The 27,976-nt window shown below is 38.3% G+C and overlaps 1 protein-coding gene across 5 annotated transcripts; it reads left to right on the top strand.

Annotated features, from left to right (window-relative positions):
* Window positions 1-1,644: 1,644 nt before the first annotated feature.
* Window positions 1,645-27,565, top strand: mboat1 (membrane bound O-acyltransferase domain containing 1). Of its 5 annotated transcripts, none has more exons than XM_064340848.1 (13): window positions 1,645-1,800; window positions 9,071-9,216; window positions 10,530-10,607; window positions 12,853-12,948; window positions 15,436-15,491; window positions 15,823-15,877; window positions 17,052-17,217; window positions 17,552-17,744; window positions 19,198-19,301; window positions 19,810-19,874; window positions 22,040-22,172; window positions 23,043-23,194; window positions 24,069-27,565. In XM_064340848.1, exons 1-13 carry the CDS (start codon window positions 1,660-1,662, stop codon window positions 24,181-24,183), a joined length of 1,500 nt encoding a protein of 499 aa, XP_064196918.1. In that variant the 5' UTR covers window positions 1,645-1,659; the 3' UTR covers window positions 24,184-27,565. The 5 variants fall into 5 exon arrangements, with proteins under 5 accessions (XP_064196918.1, XP_064196931.1, XP_064196939.1 ...); XM_064340853.1 differs by lacking the exon at window positions 1,645-1,800 and adding an exon at window positions 6,685-7,013; XM_064340879.1 differs by lacking the exon at window positions 1,645-1,800 and adding an exon at window positions 7,701-7,838.
* The last annotated feature ends 411 nt before the right edge of the window (window positions 27,566-27,976 follow it).

Raw genomic sequence — 27,976 nt, forward strand, 5'->3', positions numbered from 1 at the left:
GTGACGTAGAAAAATGACAACTTTCTCAACCGGTTGAAAATGGGACGATGAATTTAAAACGCATATTTCTGCAAAAATACAGAACGGACATATTTAATACTTTGCTCATTGTGTTTCTTCAATGCCTCTTGTGCAAATAGCACATAAAACCGAGAAAGTGTGAAAATCACCATGGTACTCCTTTAAAACTTAAATTATGTATTCAGAAGGAGTTCAGTAAGCCGAATTCTAAAGCACCCCCAATATTTTCACACTATCTAGTAGCCTAAAGGCAGATAAGTTTATACAAGATATTGGATCAACTTCCTCTTCAAAATTGATCAGTCAGCATGTCATAACGAACTGCAAAGACATAGGTAATATGCTGTAAATATAGATATTTATCTTGTCCAGAGATTTGAGACTTTTGCATATAGAAATGTCTTTTTTAGGCTAATCATTTTGGCATTCTAATAAAAAGTAGAAATTTTTGATGGAAATTAAAGTATGCTATTAATTATATTAATAATTTGTTAAAGCACTGTTCTAGTACGTGGATTTGTTCTGCAGTCTAGCGTCGTATCCCGACCAGGTTAGGACTGACGGCTGGCAGCTGTTCAGGGCGATGCACAGTTGGCTCCAGTTTCCCAGGGAAGGGAGGGTTTCAGGTGGCTGGGATGACGGCACCCATCTTGTTGATCAGGCACCGACAAGTCTGTCTGTAACGCTGCACATGAAACATCCTACTGTGACTCATCTGTGCAAACCTGATTTGTGATCTGTGATGTGATGAGTAGAGCCAGCAGTTTGTTTCTACCATGTGACCTGAAGGGATTTAAATTTGTATTTCAATGGTTATCCTCAAAGGATCCCTGTAGGTACTCGACACAGTCAAGTGACTAATCATACAATTGAGTTTCTAATTGAGATGTTAAAAAAAAAAAAAATAATAAAAAATAAAACATTTAGTTGATCTAATATGCGGAGAGTCAGTAAGGAAAGTGAACATGGATAGAAGATTAAATGCTACAAAAAGCATGTATTTGAGCCACCAGTCCTCACTCCTGGTCCTGGGGAACCACAGGGTCTGCTGGCTTTCATTGTTACTCAGCACTTGAGTAGCACAGCAAGTGATCAGTTAAAGCGGTTGATTACATTGTTTACTCAGATCACTTGGTTTTCTGGGTCTGAATTGGTCGCTGATCTTAAGCAAAGAATGAAAACCAGCAGACTCTGGCTTTCCAGGACCTAGATTGAGAATCACTGCAGTAAAAAGACAAATGCATCCATATAAACCAGGGGTGTCCAATCTTATCTGAAAAGGGCTGGTTTTTGTTTTAGCCAAGCATTAAGACTCCTGATTCTACAGGGGGCGACATAGCTGAGGAGGTAAGCGCGGTTGCCTGGCAGTCAGAAGGTTGCTGGTTCGATCCCCCGCCCTGGGCGTGTCAAAATGGCCCTGAGCAAGATACCTAACCCCTAATTGCTCCCAATGAGCTGATTGGTACCTTGCATGGCAGCCTCGACCATTGTAAAGTGCTATATAAATGCTGTACATTTAAAAAAAATATCTTTTTTTTACTTAAAGTCTTGTTTGAAGACCATGATTAGTTAATTAGACTGGGCATTTCACACTGCTTCTAGCAAATCCTATCATGCCCCTGTACAACATTTAAACGCATGGTGGTGCAGTGGGTAGCACTGTCGCCTCACAGCATGAAGGTCTTGGATTTGAATCTCGGCTTGGGGCCTTTCTGTGTGGAGTTTGCATGTTCTCCCCGTGTCCATGTGGGTTTCCTCCCACAGTCCAAAGATATGCAGGTAGGCTAATTGAAGACTCCAATTGCACATAGGCGTGAGTGTGTGAGTGAATGGTGTGTGTGCCCTGTGATAGATTGGCGGTCTGTCCAGGGTGTACTCCTGCCTCTCGCCCAATGCACGCGGGGATAGGCTCCAGCACCCCCCGCCACCCTGCTCAGAATAAGCGAGTATAGATAATGGATGGATGGATGTCCACAGTAGCGCTTGTAAACATTTCTGTCAATTATCATCTCTGCTTAATTAGTGGCAATTACTTTATCAACTTAGATTATTGAGGTGGTGCAAATGGGATAATTGTTTGAAAAGGGCCTTGACAAAGAGGCTGTCCCTGCCTCTAGGACTGAAGTACCATGTGAGAAAACGAGACAAACTGCTGTCGTTCACATGCTGCAGTATTCAAAGTTGCATAAATGCTTATTGTGAATGTTGGAACAGTACTCATAACATCCATCTTCAGATGAGGTGTGTAGGCTACTGCACTGCTGGTTACATTGCCTGTCACCGTCGCAACAGCTAAGTGCTCATTTTCTAAATTAAGTTACAAGCACTTACAATGGCTTGTTAGTTCTTTGATTTATTTTGTTGTCTGCTCACAGTAATGCTGAAATTGAAACTGATGCAAGAAGTGTGCTCATTACATTTGAAAAGGAAGTCCAGCTGATATTTCAAAATGCCCACCCTGTCAATGCATTCTAGAACTACCACTGGCTTTCAGTATATTCTTTTCTAGGCTTTTGATTACCTTTGTCATTTGTCAAGATAAGGACCAGAGTTGTGTCAATGAAAGTAAAGGAAGCCATTATGAGGCTGATAAATAAGGAAAAAACAGTCAGAGACATAGGCCAAATACTGGACATACCAGAAGTAACTATTTGGAACATCTTTAAGAAGAATCAGAGCACTGGTGAGCTCAGCAATCACAGGGGGCCTGGTAGGCCAAGGAAGACCTCCACAGTTCATAACCAACAAACTGACTGTAATGAAGAAAAACTCAAAACACCTGTCAGACAGATCAGAAACACTCTTCTGGAGGCAGACATGGATGTCAGTGACAACTGTCTGCAGAAAACTTAATGAACAGAACTACAGAGGCTACACCGCAAAATGCAAATCACCTGTTAGCTGTAAGAACAGGATGGCCAACTTACAATTAGCAAAAAAGTACGTAAAAGAGCCTGCAGAGTTCTGGAAAAGGTTCTGCAGAGTTTATGGACAGATAAGACCAAGATTCACATGTATTGGAGTGATGGCAAGAGCAAAGTATAGAGGTTTATAGGTTCAAAGCACCCCCCCTCATCTGTGAAACATGGTGGTAGGGGTGTTCCCTTTTGGGCATGTATAGGTGCTACATGTAATGACTCGCTTGTCTTTACTGATGATGTAACTGCTGCAAGCAGCAGCAGAATTAATCTGGCAGGTGTTTCGAGGCTTTTCTTCATTATGGTAATGAGTTTTTGGTCATCTATAAAAATTTAATGAAAGCTGAGAATCTGCACTTTAACCTATGACTTGTTTGATTACTAATCAAAAAGTACAGAATACAGAGCTAAATCAGAAAAAAATATGACTTTATCCTAAACATTATGGCACTCACTACACAATGCACACGTGCATGCACGTGTGCACACACACTCACACGCACACACAATTGGGCATTCTAAATAGGGGAGAAAGACTACACTATTTACTGATCACAGACAGGAACAGGGAGTAATTAATCAACCGTAATATAATGATAGAAAGAAAAGATAAGTACCACTAAAATAGGAATAACAAAACTGAACAAAGCTAAATTACATGGGAACAAAAACAATGTAGTGAAGCACATAAAATAACTGATTTTTATAAATCAAGCTGCCTGAGAAACTTGTACGAACTTGTGCAGTTTAAGCTTCAGCACATGCATATTCAGCCAGGAAAAACATTTTTCCAAACTGGAATAATACTGTCAAGAACTGGGAATTGTTTTAAAGTAAACACTGATTTTTCTGCTAACCCATTAAGTTTTTCTTCACAGGCTGACATTAGTCATCACTGAGCTTGAACATTTTTTTCCTCTGCAAGGCTGTAATTTCTCATCCTCACATCTCCTGCTGGCCTCCCACAATGGGTGGAAAAACTTATCTATGCTCAAAAGTATTGGCAGCATCCTGAGCACTTTCAAATCTGGGGTCTGTCTTTCAGCACCAGAACTGTTCTCAGCACCAGGACGTTGTCACATGATTGGGAATTTCAGCTTAGACGTCCCTACTGGTTCTGGCATTTGGATCCTCTTGGGTTTGTATTCAGGGTTCTCTGTCTGGTTCTGGACATTTCTCTTTTTCTGCCAGGACCGCTCGCTTTGGGTTTTGGAATGCAGATATTTTTAAGCTTATGCAAGGGCCTATTCCTTGCTTGAGAGAGACAGCATGTGATCCTTACAGTGTATTACAGAACATAAACTCCAACCTCCTTGCTTTTGAACCTTGCTTGTTTTTCTCATGTTCACATGACAGTTTCTAAGCAGGTCACTTCCACTTTTTTAAACGGACCACCTGACCAATGATGAAGTCATCATTTTCCTCATCCCAGTCCTCCAACTGGGAAGGCATTTACCAAGCATTCAAAATTAGGACAAAAGAACATTTTTTTGAACATAAAAGTTGATGTAGTATATCCTGAACAACCTGTACTTTACAAAGTGGTAATTAGTCATAGGAATCACCAGTTCTGGCTAGTCTGGGCAGTAATAACAGACTTTATAGGAAGCAGATTTACTCTATTTAAAAGTATTCTATCACAGTTCATTTTGCAGCATAGAGGCATTTACATTGCCCATCCCTATGGGAGAATTGGCTGACTAATCACTTGCTGGTAATTCTTTGTTTTTTTGGTTTTTCCTAAATTACATTGTGGGTGTTTCCAAGTTTGGGACTGCTTTCCAGATCTACAGTACGATGTAAAAAGAGAGCAATCTCCCAACCCCTCATTCTTACATGGCAGTGCTGCTTGTTGTGCAGATTTTTGAGAATGTCTTCAGTGAACTGATTCATTTAGCCTTCATCATATTGTGTGAATTTATTCCTGCCAGAACTTGGCTGTCCATTTTAGCACTTCAGCCATATTCTTGCTGTTTAATTATGAAACACATTTTTTAATGAAACATTTATTATTTTTTACTTAAAAATACATACTTACAGTATGTTAGATTTGAAAACAATAGCCTCACTTAAAGTGACAGTAAATGGCAGTAACAATCCTATAACACTAGATGGAGAACCCTGCAAACACAATATATGCCTATAGTCTTGATAACAAATTAAATTGGGGCTAATCCTTGTGCTAATATCTCTGCTACAACAACTAAAATAATAATAATAATAATAATAATAATAATAATAATAATAATAATAATGCACTATTTAGGTTTATAAAAGAGGGTTTATGGGGAAATTACGAAGCATTACAGTTGTGGACAGACTGACAGGATGTAGGTGATTGATGTACTGAGAGATATACAATTCTTGTAAAGTCTAGATTGAGCCATTATGTTACATACTGACTTCTAAGGCCAAAGAACGAGTGGGAAGGTGAAGTGCAGGTGGGGTCAGGACTAACGTGTGTGGAATGGGGAAAACCTGTCTAAAAGAACAGGTTCAACCAGACAGCTCAGAAAATCCGTCTGACATCTTATTTAAGGACGTATATCGTTGTGTATCACACTGAAACTGATCCATGGGTGAGATACAATTCAGGTGTTGAGGTAACATACGTACATGGCTCCACTGTACATTTTTAGATCAGGTTGCTGCCATATGTGTTCTTGTTTTTGCTGTAATATCCTTGTCACTATCAATTTTATGATTTGAATGCTTTTTAATTAAGTCTGACAAAAGACAATTCCCCTCACAATTGTTTTCTACTCTACACTGTGTGTGTGTGTGTGTGTGTGTAGGCCTACCAGTGCAATCAAGGCTGTATTTACATTTTATGCATAATGGTTCCACATAATCTATGTTCAAGGCAGAGGCACATGTTTGTGTTCTAAAAAAAATTGATCAATGTCAGATTCATCTTACAGTTAAGGTTTATTTAGATTTAAAAAAATAAAATATCGCAAAGAACAGCTAGTAATACACAAGCAAAACAAAAAAAAAAAAAAAAAAAATATATATATATATATATATATATATAGTAATATACAATAGTGGCCTTCCGTACGTCCAGCTCTTAGGTGTTGTATAGTTGGGTCAGAGAACACTGATGACAGCCAATTATTTTATAACTCACTTTTTTTTAGAACAATTTTACAAAAAAAAAAAAAAAAAAAGTAACAGATCCATCAAATTACCTAACAGAAACAGAAACAACATCTGACATTTTCTGTATTAAGATGGCTTTATTTTCTGGAGGTGAAAAACATCTTTTCTTTCTCACAGTGTGTATTAAACTACTTCTGAAATACATAAGCATGTTTGCTTTTATCAACTCTGAACTGAAAAAATTACGGAAGTTTGCATGTGATTTAACAGGACAACGGAATCACCCTAACATTTTGTTAACATATTAATTACCGAACACTGGTGAATTTTATTTCAGGATTTGACCAACGGCATTTCAAGCTAATGTAGCTAACTAAACTGTGGCCAGGAACCTGCTCAGGAATAACTGGAAATGAGTCCTAGTTTTTCCTTCGTGTGCTTTCTAGCTTTCCAAACAAGTTTTCTTAGTTGTAGAAACTGGAATTATATCGTAAAAAATGTGGACGTGATGGGCTTGTCTATAATCAGGGTAATCTCACTTTATGACCTCAGTCCTCACAACGCACCGAATTCCCATTGGTTTTTAGTTGCCCCGCCTTGGTATTTGGGAGGACCTACCCTGTTGCATGCTGTGATTCACTTCGATGGCCATATCTCCCGGTTACCGTAGTCATGCACACGCCTACGTCATTTCATTTACACAGCCGCGGTTCTGCGTGCAACTGAGATCTAATCATTTTTAGCTTTAGCTACCTGTCAATGAGTGTAAGCTAAGGCTATGCAGCCAGTCCCGCGTTCACGTCCAGCACATTTAAATGTTAAATAGCAACTAATATATTGTATTGCCATTTCGGTGAGATTTGGGGTTCGAAGAAATGCAGAATGGGAGGTCAGTCAGGTTTTACTTATAAAACTACAGGTTCGATATGTCTGCAACCTGTTAGCGACTTCGTCGGAATCCCTTTGGACCAGGTAGGACTCAACTATTACTAATAGTATTAGCCAACTATAATTTTGGTTAAATTTGTGAACGTTAGCCTACAAATAAAGCAGGCTCGGAATGTTTGTTTCTACCTAGAAAGTCTGGTTTGGCAAATTGCCCGAAAATATATCGATAGAGGGCTACATATATAGTTAATAGCCTATTATGACCCATTTATCAATTACTACTCAGAGCTTAATTCAAACTTGTATATAATACCTGGCAAGAAATATGTCTTTTCACAGCTCTCGTACAGCGTGAAGTTGGCTTGAGTATATTCATCTTTTGTTTTACATTTCATTACTGAAAAATGTAAATAAACCGTGCGTATCCTAAAGTCACTAGAAAATGCGCAATACTCAGCCTAGTGCAGGTTCCAGTTGCATTTCACTACCAATTATAACTTGAATTCGGCTAAAAAAAAATATGCTACACTCTTATCTTGTATAACCATAAAAGAACACACACACACGAGCATTGGTTTTATGTGAGAGTCCAGACTAATATGCTGTATGCAGAACATTTTCACGGCACCACGTGTGACTAATGGGCCATCTCATTATCAGAGGTAGCTACATGTAGCCAAATTCCGAAGGGAATGGATTACTGATGTGTATGGCTGCCAGTTAGAACACGTGCTAAATGTTCATAATACCTTTGATTGAATAGTATCTGTCTCCACTTTAGAGACGACCCTGACGTGATTGTACTTCGGTGTTGTTATTTTTTATATAAAGGCTGAGACGAGCTTCAAATGTATATTTGAAGTAATTTGAAGACAAGGCCAGTTAAACGGGCGCAGTCCGTTTTTTCGAGTGAGTTCTTGCTGGAAATCTAAATACAGATTTGTAAAACCATTCTGCAAGTTTACGTGTAGTTCCGTGTAGGGTCATCACTGGAAACAATGTTGACTGGTTTCGCGACATGGGCGTTCATGACAAGGAAAACTACAAGTAAATGAAATCGATTTGAAGGGCAGCAACTCTCTTTACCAAATATAACCGAACGCTTTAGGTTGAATGCACTTGTTAAAGGGAGTTGCTGTTACAAACTCATTATTTAATTTAACTTAAATCGTTTTTATTTGGGATGCATTTCCACAAATAACATTGCTGTAGGATGACTACTTTGCACAGGTTGCCTAGATTTATCCACTCCCTCAGTGTCACTGCCATCCTGGGGTTGTCTCATATTAGATTTCATGGTTGGGAGTTAATTGCCAGCATGTGACTTTAGAATGGGCCTTTTCTCATTTACAGAATAGTTTTGAATTATTTAAAGTTGAGGACAGCTGACAAACGGGACAAAACAGACATTTTCACAACAGGATTTTCACAGTCACGTGAATGTATTTGAATGTTGATATGTAGTGTACTGCTTACTTAGTGTTTTTATTTTACATTTTTTATCGCCCTCTGTGATATTTCAGCATTTTTCATTTTATTCCACAGGCTCAGTAGTAATGACTCTTTGCTCAATAGCCAACATTGATGATGGCAGAACTTTTTGGCTTCACAAAAGTTTCATGACAACAAAACTGATTTACACAAACCATGTAGTGTATTGTGGTTTCTGTCCCTTCTGTTTCATGTCACAACTCTCTCTCTCCCTCTCTCAATTGAAAATATTTAGGTTCTTTCAAATGAAATAATAATTTTAAAAAAATTTCAATTGAGAGAACCCCCCAAAAATATTGGTAATAAATTTTGATTTATGGAATTGAACTTTTTTGTGTTTGTATGGTTACTGTCCTTGTGGCTATGACATGCAGATGAGTACTTTGCTGCTTTGCAGTGTACTAATCTGTTGAAATGAGAAATTTTGGAATTAATGAAGAGATTTGTGGAAAGAACATTTCCCTTTTATGGCTCTATTTGACACGTGCTATGAGAGAATACAGCTCTGTCTCAACATCGTGAAATTGAGTGTGAGCTGGAAAGTGCATCTGTGTTTTCTTCTGTTTCTCCGTAAAGCTTCTTTGTGACAGTGCCTTTTAAAATTTTTGAGAAATAATGAATATTGGCCTAATTTTCTCCCTCCCTCCTAGGTGAACTTCTTGTCTTGTCAAGCGGTTGCTCTGGCAGCTGCCTTTTGGTTCCGTCTCTACCTCAGTCCCCAGCATGCCAGCGCAGTGGTCCGCCATGCCATCGTCACTCTCATTGGCGTCTGCTTCCTCATATTCTGCTATGGCTGGTAAGGGGGCTATTGCACTCCCCATGTACTTCGCTAATGAGATACTAGATATGAGAATAAAACTGCATTGTTGCTCCCCTGTTTAGAAACTAATGACTCCAAATGACTGTTTGGGTTGAATTTTCAAATACCTCAACATGTGCTGTACCTGGACTCATTTGTTGAACCATTTTTGCATTTTGATCTACAGTATCACTTAAACATTAAAATCTTTTTTACCTAATGCGCATAAGAGAATAAATATAGTGTTCACAAACACACACAGACAAAAGTCCTTCAAAATGGGACCACTAGAAGGTACAATTGGGTATGTGCTACTTCACTATTAACCTTTCCAATTAATTTTTTGTTAATGAAATTTAATTTTGATGTAGTAGCAAAAACAGAACAACACCAGGCACATGGATACAATCACACAGAATAAACTTAAAACCCCTCCCAAAGCAACCATAACATGAATTCCCAGAACACGTGCACAGTGTAATATCTTCCTATTTTTGTACAAAAATGATGTTAGCCTCCAGCTGTACTTGGTATTTCGCATACTTTTAGGATGAAAACGCCTAATCAAACAAACGTGACCCATTGGGCTCTATTTTCCAGAATCAATGACACATAGTACATGGGCACAGTCAATGGCGCGCAGTGTGGCTATTGAATGAAGGAATTTTCGTGACCAGTGGCGAGGAGTGTACCGCTAAAAGCATGATTATATTATCAGTTGGTGTGTTGCAGCTGGATTCATTCATTGCCAATCAAATGACTTCTCTTCATTCCGTTTAAGAGCTGTGCACTTTGTGCATATCACAGACTAGAATGACACAAATTGCAATGAGCTGCACCAAAAGTGCAGCGCACTGCTAAATCTTGACTGACACCTCCCACTTCGGTGCAGGGTGAGTCACAAAATCACCAAATGGCTCAGACGTGTCAAAATCCATGATGAAAATACCACTTGACCAGTGTGACGGCTCACAACATGCCATGCGCCAGCTGGAAAATAGAGCCCATGGTGTCACTTCATAAAAGCTCAATTTAATTGGCTAGAACCTCCACTGTTACTCAACATGGTGAGAAAAACTGACTTCACTGGAATATGGTGCTGGATGTATACAGGAAGGTTTGCTTTCCATTATTAATTCTCAGACCTGACTAGAGTGCTGTGTAGATATTGTAAGATAATGGCTTTGAGAATGGAACATTCTTGTTAATTTGCAAATACTCTGCTTTGGATTTTCTATTTGTATCTGTTTTTTCTTTTTTGTTGTTATTAATGTTTTCTTTTTTTTTTTTTCTTGTTTCCTGTATTGTAGGTATTCTGTGCATATTTTTATCATGGTGTTTGCTTGCTACTGGATCATGCTCAAAAGCAGCATTCACAACATTCACAGGTAACCACAACAATCCAGGACACAATAGTACATTAGGGAGGTGCTTTTGATTCAAATTTACCTACAGTATTTGGTTACAACTCTGTTAACCATTGAGACAAAAAAAAAAAAAAGATTTAATTTGGTCTAGATGCAATGTCAGTTGACACCATTTTGAATAATGTAGGTTTGTCACATTGGATTTATGACTCCTATAATTAATGGGTTGTTTGGTAGCCACAGTATTGACTATGTAACAAGCAGCAAGTTAGAATTTATGATTGCAAGTTCTGGAAGTAGTTCTGGCTAGTTTTTAAATGTTGGACGGTAAAATAGTAGTTGGTCAGTTTTGGCTTATAACTCTTTACATGCTGATTCTATAAAAATCTTTATAGGCTAGTTTATAAAAAAACATAAATCATATAGTTTATAAAAGTACCTGTACATAGGTGTAAGGAAGTTTATAATGAGGAAGTTTGGTATGTCTCCCTTAAAAACTATCAGAGGAGAGATATCTGGAATAAATGTAGTAAAACGTATAAAAAATTATAATGATTCATGTTTTGCACCTGTAAATAGTATGTCTTGATTAATAAGAGGTTCATGCAAACAACATTAACATGTTTGTCATGGTGAACCCCCAACCGATTGCAGTCGAACAATAAAAAAATCACATCCCTACTTGCAGTATACCATGTGGACCATAACATGTAGCTGCTGTATTCCTAGATCTGGCTTTTGAGATTAAAACTTGTGTTGTGACTGTGGTTTTTCAGTCTACTGTACATTACATCATTGCATCGCATTTAGTAAAGCTGTTGTACAAGTTCAGAAGGACTAGCTGTCTTTCTGTGAGTCTGGAATTTGATGTATGCAGGTGAGGCATGCTCAGTGTGTTTTAAGGCCTCATTGTTCAATTCTGAAATCTGGGGGGGGGGAGGGGAGGGGGTGATAAACTGGTAAAAATTTTAATAAGCAGCTACATAAATAGATACAGCTACATTAATGGGTACAGTTAGAATATATGAATATGTAAAAATAAATGATGATTTTCTGTGACAAAAATATTAGATTTAACTTGCATATTTAATATACAAATTGGCATAGCATGAACATAGGATAACAATAAATCAAATAATAAAAAATTGACAGTCATTTAATTTGCCAGTGGCAATGTTTCAGAATTAACCTTAACAAAGTGAATAGGCAACATTGGCAACAGAGAGTCACACTATAGTTACAGTGGGTTATAAGTTCACTAATAATGGGCATCCCAAAACTGACTGAAAACTGAGGATATGGCTCATAGATGATTGATCATAGTGACCTTTTTTCATATATTGTATTTATTTTCTCTTGATTTCAGTTGAGATTTCTTCCCCTACTTATTATTCTGCTTTTCGTGACACTACTGAATACAAAACCAGCATAATTACTGTGTGTCCAATGTCAGCACTGAAGGAAGATGGGAAGGGGGAGTACAGTTTCTATCTCTGTTGTTAAAATTTCAGTTCAGTTGCCAAACCAGATTGTGACATTTCCTCTCTAATATATTACAGGATGCTGGTGTTGTGCAACTTTGTCCTAAAGGCAAATTTCAAGTAACTTGCCTTCTATTGTGCTAGTACTAAGGGTTGAAATGCCACTTGTCAGTGATGGTTTGAGGAGCAGGAAGTGAGGTATTGTAGCTACACTTTCAAACAAAAAAATGAAAAAAAACACTGTCTTGTCAAAAACGTAAAAACTACATTTATTTTGCCAACAGGTTTATTCTTGAATATACTTGAATGATGACACTGGAAGTAATCCAGAAGTTATCCAATTATACACATTTTGGGTAATCCAACGGTTTTTTTCCCAACAGAGTAATCTGCCCAACACTGGGTTTTAAAGCTAACACAAACAAGTCACCACAAGTGTAGAACTACCACTTAAAGTCTTTATTTTCTGATAAGCTTTTTAACCCAAAAAGTTAAATACATTTAACCTTTTACTTAATCTTGGCTATGAATCATTTGAATCTTCAGCTTTGCTTTTATTGAAAAGAAAAACATTGGCTGTGATAATTCATGACTAGAGTAGCTGTGGCCGTTTTTACCCAAACCTTTACTTAGAACAATTTCTATTTAAACTGTTTATTTTTGCTTCTCCTCACTGGCAGTCTGAGAAAATTTGTTTTTTTATTAATGTAATATATGTTCAGATCTTTAGCTACTAAAATTGTAAATTGTGACAAAATTTACAGTGTATGAATTTGTTTCTGTAGGTATTCAATGATCGTGGCGATGGGCTATCTCACAATATGCCAAATCAGCAGAGTCTTTATATTCAGCTATGGGGTCTTGTCTACAGACTTCTCTGGGTGAGTTCAGAACCTGCTTCAACAGATGGAATATAAATAAAAATATAAAATATTCTAATTTAAATATTTTGTTTGCTTGTTATGTTTTTCTAATAAAAACATATCCCAATAAATAATTGTTTATATATGCATGTTATTTACATGTGTATAATATATGGAATAGAAAATGGATTGCGTGCATATATAAAGTGCTTCTATATAAGTTGCTTCTGTATGTTCAGCTATGATGTGTTTCTTCAAAGTGTCTGTCTCGCACATGGAGTTGTGAAGGATATCTGTGGGAAAAGTTGAAGCTGAAACAGCAAGGTTTTATTTGCATTTGCAGGTGCCACTCCCTTAGCTGTAATGCTGTCTCATTAATTTTTGTCATCAGTTTTATACTCCAGGAGTCATGCTACAAAGTGGATATGTGGACAGAGGCCTAAACGTCCAGCCTGCTGGCTTGCAGAACTTGGTCAAATAGATGCTCTTTAGACACTAGAAAATTTGGAAACATCCCTGCGGTTCTCTTAGAATTTTCAGTGAAACCTGTTACCAAAATGTACATATGTGCCAAACAAAAGAAGAATTTTGTTGAAATTTTTCTGAAGACATTTTTCTTTTAAATCATATATTTCTTTTTTTATATCATCATGATATATTCATTAATTACTAGCACTTCAAGTACTGGCATCTAATGAGTTGAGGTATTTCAAATAAAGTATTTGATATGTATTCATACATCAGAGCAGACACCATTTTGATTATGGATTGAAAAGTTATAGGTTATTTTGGTAGACCATTTAACCAATTTGTAGGCAATTTGTCTTTGTTTTGTAAGTGGGACCAGGTTCCTTCCTGGCTGTATTTTTTAATGCTTTCTCAGTTTTTAAAACACAGAACTGTGAGATATAAAAAAGAACTTTTATAACAAACTGAAAATTTTATTTAATTCCATGTTCCATGTGTTAGGTAGGTAGATTATGATAGGTGACTGTTGCAGCGTAGCATAAAACACTGGTTTTCTTGACACTGCTCATTCATGGCCATGATTAACCAGACAGTTAATTGTGCTAACAATAGGATTTATTCTACCACTTCTTGCTGCACTTTGACTGTAGAATGGAATCCGATGCAGTGCAATCATCTGCTTCACCTGTAGCTCAGGGAGTTTTGACCTTGGTGTTGGCATTTTTTTGCCATTGTATCTTTCTCCCTTCATGACACTGCCTGCTCCTTGTTAATGTGAGTTTGTCACTTGTCACTGCGAGAAGTCCAAAGATGCAACATTCCATGACTTGCCTGTCTTCCATTATCATAGCTCAAATACTTGAGGCACTGCAGGCCAAGATTCAGCAATAGCTGTGGCATACTTGCAGCAGAAGAGAGCTGTTGTCCGAGCTAACTGCATAGAACTGAGTTCCAGGGTTAATGTGAAAAAAGACATGCTTGCTAGGTGGACAACCGTTTCCCAGTGAGCTTTTTGTTTCTTATCAGCAGTTTCAGTTTTCAGCAGTTCTTGCTGAGCGTTGTAGACACTCCCTTTAAATAAATACTGGGTTGATAAGGGGCTGCTGCCACCAGCAATCAATGGTGATGCTCTGCTCCCAGCCCCACAGAGCACTCCAAAAAGTTACACTCCAGTCTCGACAGGACCACGTATCCTAGTCTGTCCCCGCCTCCATCAAACAGGTGGACCATGCTAAATCACACTTAAGATATATGATATATGCCACTGCTTATGAAAAGATGGTACAAATCATAAAATATGAGTTTTACCAGAGGCATTTCTCTAATTAAGAGTGTGTATAGCACGTTTGTATTTGTAACGTTGTAAAGCCAAATGTCATTGAATGTGGTTCACAGGAGAGCACAATTGTGTAATGTTTTTAACAAATTTCCAAAACTCATCTCGGTGATGAGTAAAATACAAATGCGTAGTAATGGCTGTATTATAAGTTAAACACGCATTTCTTTTTAATCTATGCCTTTTACGGGACTGCCTTCATAGGTGCTCACAGCTTGTATTAAGCCCTCCTTTATTGTGGTGCTAATATTGACCCAGAGATACCAGGCAGTGCCAAACACCCTGCTTCACAGGCCAACATAGAAAACATGCTCACGAAGTGACGGGTTTGTGTGTTGAACAGAGGGCATTGTACTCACTGCCCTCGCTAGCAGGGCTTGCTATTAGCTGTGCACCTGCTGCTACAGTAGCATTTGTTTCCATTGCGGGGCTTAAAGCAAAATGACATGTCTCTGTTCTGTGTGTTTTTTTTTTAACCCATTCTTGCTATAAGGGTTTATGTACTTGTGTTCAGACAAGGTATTTCTGAGTTGTGTATTAATGTATTCAAATAGTTGCTGCTGTGTTCTGCAGTATGAAAATCCTCATTCTGTGTACATTTTATATTGATTATTACAAGCAATATGGCAGTCACAGATGGGTGATCATGGTGGTTGGTTGTTGTCGTTGCACAAAACTAAGACTAAATTGTCTCCCTGCAGACCTCTAATGATAATAGCTCAGAAGACTACTTCTTTGGCTTTCCAGTTGCATGATGGTAAGGCGAATACAGTTAATTTGCATAATTCCTTCTCCATACCTGTGCAGAGCATGAGCCTGTCTTTACTTCTGGATAGAGAATCTCTATGAAAGGCAAAAACTGGTTTTCATTCAATCAGACTAGTAATCCAATAATTATTTCAGGTATGATAGGAAGTCATGTAGCAGTAAAAGCCCTGCAGATTATTCACAATATCAGAAATATTCTTTTGGAAATTCTTAAGAATTCAGAAGCGTGTCTTAACATTTTACCAGCGACTAAAGAGTAAAGTAATTTTAAATGTCTATTTATCTCAGGTCTGTGTCTCTATTGTGGCTGCCTTTTTCAGGTATGGGTCGAAAGGCTGATGACCTCACAGCAGAGCAGAGACATCTGGCTGTACGGTATGTTCTCACTATGGTGCGTCACCGTGTATGTACAGTATCTGCATCATGCACTGTGCATATGTCTGCATGCACATGAGCCGTTGAAACTACTTTCCCCCTCCTTTCCGTTTTTTCTGAGAACAGAGAAGGAAAAACAACATTACTCTCATGTGTAATTTGTCAGAAAAAACATTTAAACTGAGGCTAAAACAAAATATCCAGGCTGTTCCTTACATTTTAGTTTGGATCCAACTGAAGTGCAGTGACCGTGCTTTCACAAATCTTTTGCCAGATCATTAAATCACCCTCACTGTTTCACTAGAAGTAAGGGTCCCTAAGGGTCACAGATTCTGCTGATTTATTTTAGTTCCTGGGTTTGAAACTGTCCTTAGTGAGCACGTTATGCCTGTTCTTGTGTCCCTTTTGAAAGTAGAAACATTTTGCTCTAAGGAAGCAAGTGATGTGAAGAATGATACTACAAACTATAAAAAACTAGCAGATTTTGTGTTGCTCTTCCCAAAACTAAGATTGGGTAACCCTGAATCGAAACATTTCCGTTTTTACTAGGAAGTGACTATTTTGTGAAATTTCACTCAGATCAGAAAATGATCCGTCAACTTTGCCCCTCTCTGCCTCCACTTCCTAGCATGCACAGTGAGGGGGCATAAAGAGAGAGCAAGGCTTGGCAGCATGCACTCTGCGGTTAGTATAAGACTTGGATCTTTATGGAGTCTGTTAGGGAACCACAAAATCATTTCAAATTTCCTGTTTAATTTTTTAATTATAAATATCTCTGCACTGTGGATTCCAACTTTGGTAATATGGGACGATCCATGCATCTATGGTAAACCATATGATAAATGATACCAGTGGTAGGAAAGACTCATTTGTTTCCCTGTTTCACAGGTAAACTAACGTTCTGTTTCGCAGAACATTTTGCATTCAACTGAACGTTATTCACGGTGCAGTACTCGGAGTCAGAGTCAAAATAAAGTCTGTACTCTGCACACTAGCTGCTAACACAATAGCATTATGTATGTGGGCTAAACAGGGGATGTGCCGTGTGACAGAAGGATTGAAAAATGTTTCTGACGAAAACAGGAATTATGTTTTGCACGCAGTGTGGGTCGAATGAGGGGAAAGGGAAAGGCTCGACAAGAGAAAGGTAAAAACGTATCACTTTATTCCACAGGTCCAAGCCTTCTCTGCTGGAGTACCTCAGCTACCACTTGAACTTCCTGAGCGTCTTTGTGGGGCCCTGCAGTAACTACAAGGACTACATGGAGTTTATCGCAGGAAGGCACATTCAGAGCAAGCTGGCAGAGTCAGGCTACTCTGGACCAGAGCCCTCACCTGTGGTAGGAAAACCGGTTTATCCTTCAAAGAATCTGCATTTCAAAGACCTACTGCAAAGCTGCTTTCTGACATACTGGTGGTAGTCTAAGTTTCAGTGACTGCAACAGGAGCTTGAGCTTGTGCATTCAGCCCATTCAGTTCATTGATTCAATTAGTACCATCCCTGTTTTTCCTCCCTCTTAGGTGAGCTGTACTTCACAAAAAAATATTTACTCGTCTGTTAATCCTTATGAGGCACAAATTTCTTTTATTTTGCACCTCATAAGGATTCTTCTTGGACATTTCTCTTCTAATAATGGCCCATTATTATTAAAAAATGTATCTATTTTTTTTCAGGGGGCTGTCATCAAGAAATTACTCATCTGTGCCATTTGTCTCTTCCTGTTCATGACGGTCACCAAATCTTTCCCCATCACCTACAACACTGACATTGAGTTCATCAGCCAAGCATCTTTCCTTACTCGACTGACATATTCCTTCTTTTCTATACAAGCTGCGAGACCCAAGTTTTATTTTGCATGGACATTGGGTGAGTAATTACACTATCAGAATTTTAGAATTTAGTGTTGTGTTATTTAGAATTATTCTTGTTTATTTACGTACCTGCCATTTATTTTTAAGGATGAAAGTTTGAGGGAAAGAATATAGACATATTATTCAACAGCTTATTCTGTCATATTATTAGCTTATTCTCAGTCTCCAAATTTTAACCTGGTCAAATATTTGTGGTTTGGGTTGAAGAGGGCAGTCCGCAAGCACAGGCTTAGGGATCTAATAAATCAGTACTCAGTAGTGTTATCCTTGACCAGAGAGAACGGACTAAGTACTGAAAAAGAGGGTGTGAATATTTCTGTCACTTATTTTTTGTGGAAATGTAGAATTTGGGGGAAGTGTTATTTTGGTGTGTTTCATTATATCCCCTTTAATGTACAGTATTTTTCATGTTTCTGAATTTAAAAAAAAGATAACTCATTACTTTTATTATTGATTTTACAATTGTTTTGTTTGTCATTATTGAGTTTGGAGCCTACCATAACTTTGATTTAACATTTTTCTAGGTATGGTGCAGTTAAAACTTGTTTAAGCATAGGGCTGAGTGCAGAATATCTGGTAAATCTTGAAAGTGCAAGTAATTAAATGCATGTCAGGAAACCTACTGCTTAAAGCAGGCCTACTCTTTTGTTCTTGAGAGAGAAGCTCAGTTAGTTCAAACTGCTGGTTATTATTTACTGTTATTTAACAAGGAAGGACAACAATTCTCATTGGAAGTAATGTCCTAGAGAAAAAGGGGATTGTGCAGTCAGTGGGATGAAAAAGTGAATTAGTTTTTAGTTAGTTTTTTTGGGTATTTGACCAGGAGACAGGGTAATCTTTATAAATGACCACTATGGATTTTAATAACTATTGTGAGTCAAGACATCTTCACTTTTTTGACTTCTCTTTGAAGGACAGTGTTAAAGGCGTACTATGCAGAATTTCTTTCCTTGCTTAAATCCTGTGTTTACAATCAAAAATGTCTCTTCAAAATACTGGACCCACAGCAAATTCTCGGCCATCATGGCCAGCCAGGCATTGTTGCCAAACATAACCAGATGCTGACCTGCCACTTAGTTAGCATTAGTTTAGCCCCCAGGGTGACCTAAGCCAGTCCATAACACATTTCCTCTTCTTCAGATACAACCCCAAAGAAAAAACGGTCACTCCCAGAAATGTCCTAAACACTTTTTAGAATAACAGATTCAGGCAGACAAGCAAGGACTGGGTAGAAGTGAACACGGACACAGATTGCCAGTGCATCATGGTAATGACGGAACATGGTTTTATAGTAAGTTCAAGGTGAAAATCTTTTAAGCGTCTGGTTTGTACGATGGCCTGGAGATGCCATGGCTCCGTATTGCAAGCATTCAGCAGTACCTAACAGCTATTCAGGTCCACATGCTGTAGATACAAACTTGAACACCCCTCCCCCCCTTCCCCCTTAGCCGATGCCATCAACAATGCCGCTGGTTACGGCCTCAGGTGTGTGGATAGAAACGGACAGGCTTCCTGGGATTTCATTTCCAACTTGAATATCTGGGGGATAGAGGTGAGCTGACCCTGGAACACAGAGCCTCAGACACTGAGGGGTTATTGTCCTTCACATATCACTGTATGACTGTACGCTGTGGAATTCCTCTTGCAAACCGCTGCAGAGGACAGGTCACATATATTAAGTGGCATCACAAGCCACAAGCCCTTAACGAGGGGTACATGTTCAAGGGCCAGCAAGTGTTTGTTATGTTATGTACCAAATACTATAATTCTGTTTTTTTATCTTCAAACCTTTGGACTGTACAAATCACGTCGTACGTACACTATGTAAACATTGTTGGGCGACCATAAACCTTTTTGTACAATCCAATTCTACTGCTGTATTATTTTTACTGCAGAAATTCAGGTGAAAAACATTTCTCAAGGGTGCAACAGTAGGATCCAAGCTGGCAATCAAGCCTGCAGATGTTTGAGTTAAAATATGTATGTTTAAAAAAAAAAAAAAACTGTCAAATAATGTTTTCCCAGGAACTTTTCTAACCATTTCTTATTGTTCTCTGCAGACTGCAACAAGTTTCAAGATGTTTATTGACAACTGGAATATTCAGACAGCTCTCTGGCTCAAGCGGTAAGCCCTACCTCAGCTGTTAGAGAAATCAGTGCTTTTTATTTCTGACAAACTTATACTCTACCGTATTTTTTTTACCTTTGTTTTGAATTAATTGAATTAACTTAACTCAGACTTTCGCTGCACTCTCACCTCACTTGTTTTCTCAGAACCCAAGACTAAAAGAGGAAGACGTTAAAGCACTGCCAAATTATCGTAGTGGATGCAACATAATATGATGGATATCACTTCCCCTATATAATGAAGTTTTTGACTTTTATAAAACACTAAGGCTTGTATTCAATGGACGTTTACCCTTAATTTTGACTTGCAAGTCATAGGAACATATTTTTGAGCATTTAAAATCAATAAATTCATTATTGATTGGCACCTGCTTTTGATGCGAGATTTGAGTTGCCAGAAGATGCTGACACTTAAGAATAAATTAGGCTACCATACAGATTTGTCGGAATAATGAAACAGCACACAGGTATTTCTGGTTTAAGCATTATAAACAAATAAATGTTTTTTCAAACACAGCATTGTCTGCTTTGAAATAACTGACGTCTAATCTTCATAAGGATAGTAGGCTATTTCTGTATTTCTCTTTAAAAAAATAAAACAAAATTATTTATATATATATATATATATATATATATATATATATTTGTAGGCTAAATCTAAACAAGCATCAATTAATAAATATGCAAATGAAACACAATTTAAAATTTAAGTTCTTTAAGATATAAAAGGAAATGTTTTCATCTTTCAAAATAATAGGCCTATAAAACAAATGATTACCCTAAATGACCCACAGAGTAGAGGACTGGTCTTACTACTTTCCCCATGTAATGCAGTTTTCTTATTCAGGCTTGACATATGGGTGAGGAATACAAGTTTGTCCACATTACTTGGGAAAATTGAACCTCTATTACGTTTTATTCTGTTTTTGTAATGCACGTAGACTGCTCTAGTCAAAGAATCTCAGGTGACTGAGGGGTTGTATCTTCAATTGATCATCAGACCCTACACACAAGGCAGACCTCTCCATTCTGCAACCTCTGGACACCCTTATGACCCATATGCCTACACTTCTGGGCCAGGTGTCCTGTCTGTTCTGGTACCACAGTGGTGGGATGCACTTCCCATGGCCATAACCATTAGAATTTGCAAGCTGTATGAAATACATGTACTTGTGTGGTACTGGTGTGGTCAGTAATGAATGGTAGACATGGACCAAATGCTTCTCTGAAAACACTATTGTATTTTGCATTTATAAATGATGTAACATTAGTCTAACTAAAATACAGATGTAGCCCACACACAAGCCTTATTCAAATACGGTTTACCTGAAGACAAAGTACAACTTATTTCATGTCTGTCTGAAACACTGAAACGCAGAACTCGCACTCTCGCTGACTGCCACAAGCTTATTTAAAATATATATATTTTTACGGAATTTAGAGCTTAGCTTGTGAAGCCAAAAGCTGAGAAACCACTTTAGAAATAACTTCTCACTTGGGTCCCAGGAAGAAGTGGTTAAAGAGCCATGCTGTTCTGTGTCTATGCTCTGTGTGCCTCTGTGTCTATGCTCTGTGTATGCTCTGTGTGTCTCTGTGTCTATGCTCTGTGTGTCTCTGTGTGTATGTTCTGTGTGTTTCTGTGTGTCTCTGTGTCTATGCTTGTGTGTCTCTGTGTCTATGCTCTGTGTGTCTCTGTGTCTATGCTCTGTGTCTCTCTGTGTGTCTCTGTGTCTATGCTGTGTGTCTCTGTGTCTATGCGTCTATGCTCTGTGTCTCTGTATGTCTGTGTGTGTCTCTGTGTCTGTGTGTGTGTCTCTGTGTGTCTGTGTGTGTCTCTGTCTATGCTCTGTGTGCCTCTGTGTCTATGCTCTATGTGTATGCTCTGTGTGTATATGTGTGTCTCTGTGTCTATGCTCTGTGTGTCTCTGTGTCTATGCCCTGTGTGTCTCTGTGTGTATGCTCTGTGTGTCTCTGTGTGTATGCTCTGTGTGTCTCTGTGTGTATGTCTGTGTGTGTCTCTGTGTGTGTGTCTTTGTGTGTATGCTCTGTGTGTCTCTGTGTCTATGCTCTGTGTGTCTCTGTGTGTGCTCTGTGTGTGCTCTGTGTGTCTCTGTGTGTCTGTGTGTCTCTGTGTGTCTGAAGCTTTACCCGTGTTCTCCTCAGCGTGTGCTATGACCGGGCGCCCCGCTACCGCACTGCGCTGACCTTCGTGCTCTCTGCGCTCTGGCACGGAGTTTACCCCGGATACTACTTCACCTTCCTCACCGCCATCCCCATCACCATCGCAGCCCGAGCCGTGAGTGCAGCCCAGCCCGACTCTGCTAACAGCACCACTGCACCCCTTTCGATCAGAGCTGCAATATTATAATGCGTCTTTCTACATATGTGCATTGTGTGTCTGTTTTGTTCTGTTTTCAATCACTTCTTTTAACCTACTTTTTGTGATTTCGTAAACTTTGTTTTAAGACAAGTGCTGTATACATGCAATTATTATTATCATTAAAAGATAAAGGTAGTTATGATTGCTTTATTACATGCCATGGTTTCATATGAAAACAGACCTCAGTTAAGCTATACATTTGCAATAATTTCACTTTTTTGAAGCTAGAAAGCTAAAAAAAAAAAAAACATTCCTGCTGACCCTTGACAATTTTCAATTAGACATGGTACTCATGTTATAAAAAACTTCCAGATGAAAAAAGAATATAGTTTGGAATATTAGTGAAAATTACAAAACTTTATTTGATCCAGTTCTGTTACTTCAATATAAAAAATGCTTTTTGTGCCTGTTTGTGCATGGCTTGAGTGCATCTGGTGTCATTGTGTCAGGCTCTTCTCATTGCACACAAATAGTTTCATGGTGGGCAGGAGCTGCAGTCATTGGAAGTCAGATAGTTTACTAAAGGTCACGTTTTTTTTATGATATTCAGTGATATTGATGTATGATATTTGATTCATACAGGCTTTGCATATCATTCTGTAATACGCTTTAGCAGTTTACATTTTCTGGTTCCAGCGTACTGTTTCTATAGACTGTTAAAAAAAATCAATTTTTTGAGCAAAACATCTTCTCAAAAAAGTCTACTCACCGGGGCTGTGGTTGCACACGACTGACGTGATTTGCTCGTTGCCGGTACGTTTTTTCACGCTTGTTTTTCTCCGTCAGGTGCGTAAGAACTTTCGCCAGTACTTCCTGTCCTCTCCGGCGGTGAAGTTCAGCTACGACGTGGTTACTTGGCTAGCCACTCAGCTGGCAATCTGTTACACTGTGATGCCCTTTCTGCTGCTGGCAGTGGAGCCCACCATGCGGTATTACAGGTAGGGTCAGATTTCTACTGCACCTCTGGACGTAGTGTGTGCAGTGCATTTACCTTTGTTATTCAGTAAGCGCTGTTTTCAAGAGAAACATACAAATGCATGCAAACCACTCAGGCAAATAGCAGTATCATTGGCTTGATATTAGTGTTCTAACCAAGTGTTATATGGCACACAGGGGAGTTCAAGGAAATAATACCAGAAGTAACACAATGGATCTGAGGGTATAGTTTTAAATTTAGTATATGGATATCCAGGGCTGTTCCACCTAATGTGAATGCTGAATTTAGTATTGAAAGGGTGGGGTTATAGAAGATGATTCACCTGTCCTGAGAGTTATGGGGTTCATTCCATTTCTAGGGGGCCAGAGTAGATGCATCAGGTTTGTATAGTCTTCAGACAGCCAGAACCTGCATTACTTCCTCTCTCATTCCTTACTCCTGGAGGTTCTAGTTGGAGAGTTTCTCTTGCAACATTGTAGTTTATAATTATTATTATTAATGAATGATCCATTGCCAACAGTACTATCATTCGCCATATCTCTTCATGAATGTTCAGAAGATCAAACTGGAATGTTTCTGTAGACTGAACTTCAAAAGTTAAGTATAATATAAGTGGAGGACCGTCTGGTGATGTAAATAATGTGCAAGACAATCTTTCAGACTCACTCTACAGACAACTTATGTCTTAAAGCTAGGCTATGTTGTTGACTTGGACTGAACAAGATTGTTCAGTCGTCAAAATGTCAAATGCATGTCTTAGGTCATCTACACCTTAGTTCAGGTAATTATATATGGGATTGAATTACATAATGCAGGGTTTATTTTATGTGGGGTTTGCTTTGTTGTGATTTTTTTCTTCTTCTTTGATTTCACAGATCAATGTACTTTCATTTCCACATCTTGAGTGTTCTGACTGCAATCATCCTACCCTTAAAATCGACTCGCCCGTACCAGGCTAACCATTCCAACAACAACCTTCAGGGGAAGTGATATCTGCTCCCTAGATTGGTGCAGGGGCCGGGAGCCTCTGCCAGACAAAGGCCGCTCTGTGCCTCTGTAACAAAGAGCATTGTGCAGGACTCATGCTGACAGGCCAGAGGGCGTCGAACTTGGGAAACATGCAGAATTCCTGCTCGCGTGATGCTGCTTCTCACAGAAGCAAGAAAGGAACGGAAGCAGGTGGTCCAGTGTTTTCTGTCAGTGCAAATGAAGAATATGTGCTTGAACTGGGTGGAAATACCATGAGTGTGAAACCAAAGCAGTGTTTGCTGCAGAAGCAAGAGCAGTTCTAGGAAAGAGGGAGTGGTGAAGAATTTGTAGGGTTTTTTTGGGCGGGGAGTGATTTTGAGAAAACACCACCATACATTTTTTAATCATTTATATTTTTTCATCATGTTGAGTGGGTATAGGGGAAATTTAAGAACAAAAAATCGGGTATACTTTCAAATAACTTGTATCCATAAATTTCATATATTTATTACTTTTGATATTTACAAAATTCTAAGTATTGACACACTTTTGCTAAAAGTTTTAGATAGCTGAAATTACAAACAAAAATAGGATGCAATATTTTCCAATCCAGAACAAATAAATAAAGAAATACAGCCTTTTACAGGAAATAGAAAGGTATGTCCACAAAGAGAAAAGATAGCTCTACGGAACATATTCCATTGTGGAATGTTAACCATGATGTGTAAACATCTTATGGTTTTTGACAGCTGTTTTTTGGCCAAGACAAAGGCAGTCTGAGATTGACCTTTAATTGGTGGCACCGACAGTGTCTGAAATGGTGTGTAGGCACTGAGCCCGGTGTTGAGCCTCCAATCAAACAAAAACTGGCCTTTTGACTTGGTGTCTCCTCAGGTATCACTGTCAGCACTTCCCAATCAGAGGTTACAGCCACTTTTACATTTTAATGAAGATTCTTTTATTGCACTCTAAATGGAGAGCTGTACAGGCCAAAGCTTATATATCTGCACTTTTATTTTTGTTAAAAAAAAGCTAATCTTTTGTTAAGGCACTCTGAAAGGATTGTAAACGTCCAGTGTCTGTCCTGTCTTCCAATAATAATAATAAATGATAATAAATGGTCATATTATTTATACATGTGGTTGAACCCAGTTTTCACAAATTTGAAATTCTGAAATGATAGACTGATAAAGTGGAACTGAGTACACGTCCTGGGTTAAACAAATTTAAACTACTTACAGTACAGTCCCTAATTATTTGGACAGTGACACAATTTTAATTGTTTTGGATTTGTACTCAAGCACATTTGATTTGAAATGAAATAATGAATATGAGGTCAGAATGTCTGTTTTAAGGGTATTTACATCAACATCCAGGGATTCATGTAGGATTTACTGTCTTTTTTTTATAGCCCCCCCCCCCCCCCATTTTCGGGGACCGAAAGTAATTGGACAAATGAACAATCTTAAAAGTTGTCATATTTATTACTTGGTTGCAAATCCTTTGTATTCCATGACTGCCTGAAGTCTGCAGTCTGTAGTCATCACCAGATCCTGGGTATCTTCCCTGTTGTTGCTCTGCCAGGCCTGTACTTTAGCCAGCTTCAGCTCTTGTTTTGTTTTAGAAAAACCCCTTGGTTGCTTTAGCAGTGTTTGGGGATATTGTCCTGCTTCAAGGTGAAGCGTTGTTCATTGAGTTTTGAGGCATTTGGTTGGATTTGAGCAGATATGATGTTTCTGTACACTCAGAATTCATCCTGCAGTTGCCATCAGCAGTGACATCATCAGTAAAGAAAAGTGAGCCAGTTCCTATGGCAGCCATACATGCCCAAGCCATAGCATAGCATTCAAAGATAAGGTGTATGCTTTGGATCATGAGCAGTTCCTTTCTGTCTCCACACATTTCTCTTCCAATCAATTTGGCACAGGTTAATACTCATCTCATCTGTCCATTTATGCCTACATCCTGGAGAGTGTTCTTGATCTGCTCAACAGTTGAAAAGGAGTCTTTCTTCACAATTGAAAGTATTATTTTGCGATCCACTATTGTGGTCTTCTGTGGTCTACCAGGTTGTTTGCTTTTGCTGACCTCACCAGTGCATTCTTGCTTCTTAACAATGTGCCAAAAAGTTGATTTTGACTCTCCTAATGTCATTAGCACATTGGCTCTGATGTTGAGAGAGAACAGCAAATGCAAATTCCACACCTAGAATTGACTGTAGACCTTTTGTGAGCTTTCTTTTGCATGAACTAATGAAGCAACAACACACAGATGGGCAAGAAACAACTGAGCAGCCAATTGTCCTATTACTTTTGATCCCCTAAAATGGGGTAGTGTAGTAGTGTATAAAAAGGGCTGCAGTTCCTACATGGTTTACCTGATATGCAAATACCTTCAAATTAAAACTGATAAGTCTGCACCATGACCTCATATTTGTTTCATTTCAAGTCCTATAGTAGAGCCAAGAACAACAACAAAAATTGTGTCACTGTCCAAATACTTAGGGACTGCTCTATATAACCACAATATGCCTGTGGATTACTGACGGTTTTAAAAGAAATAATTTTGTTTGTAACATTTGATTGAGAATTCTCAGGGGTATGCAGGATTGTATTAAAAATTGTTTGGAGAGCGATATCGCACATTCAGAAATGTTGTTCATGTTTATGCACTATTTATACACCATTAGCTTTTAATATCCTGATCATTATTTTCAAATCTGTTTGAAAATAAGTTTGCTGCAGTTTCCAGGAGTGTAAGAGTTAAAGACTGAGTGGAATTTTCTACAGATCAAACATGCCATTAATTCAATGTTGCAATGAATAAAAAAAATTGCAATGTATTATCTCATATATATATATATATATATATATACTATTTAATACATTATTTTAATCTTTCATTTGGAAGATTAATAACAGACAAGCATAGATATGTGTATAAACGTTTTTTTTAATGAATTTCTTTTTCAAATAAAATAACGCAGCAGTCGCATCAATGAAATGTTGTCCCTAGATAGGATTGAAATTACTTTCTGCAGGTAATGCTCATAAATAGCTGTCTGTAGAGTACTCACTTTAAATAATACACTGCTAATGAATAAGATGGTCCAAAAGTCAGTGCAAATGCCCTCAAAACGAGATTTCTACAGCATTATTCAACCGTCTCATAATTCATTACACAACTGTGCTAGTATTTTAGGAGTGTAGGATAGTTCTGACATCACACCAGTGGTTGGTTGGAATGAAATATAGGATTGACTAACCATGAATCACTGAGTAATACTGTAAGCCAGAATCCATGAATCACTCCACAAAGGACTGAGACAGAAAAAGAACTTCTGTGTGTAATTAAACTACAATCAATGGCAGACTGTGTCAATAAAACATACATCTGGCTGTTGCTTTGTCTACCCTGTTCGTTTATACAGTGTTTTTCGGTTATATTCACCTGAATTTGAAGCTGCGATGTGAAAAATGTGGCTTAATTCAGGCCACACCGCACTGGAATCCTTTTCTTTGTGTGCCACTACATTATTTGTTTCTTAGAGATTAGTGATGGGAGATGCTGTTCATTGTACTCTTAATACTGTAAACCTTCTTGGGAGCACAGGATCAAAAAGTATCCAGCAGAAATGGCCCACCAAATGTCATCCAGGTTGGCCCTTAGTTGGTAAACAACATTTAAATCATTTTTGAACTGTTCTTTTTTAATTTCTTTTTTCTTAATAAATCACATCAGACCAAAATAAACCTTTATCAAAGCTTCTGAAAGCTGAAACTGTGGGAAAAGGAAGGAACAGTCCATGAACCAA

The sequence above is a fragment of the Anguilla rostrata genome, chromosome 1, assembly GCF_018555375.3.
Source record: "Anguilla rostrata isolate EN2019 chromosome 1, ASM1855537v3, whole genome shotgun sequence".
NCBI classification, from domain to species: Eukaryota; Metazoa; Chordata; class Actinopteri; order Anguilliformes; family Anguillidae; genus Anguilla; species Anguilla rostrata.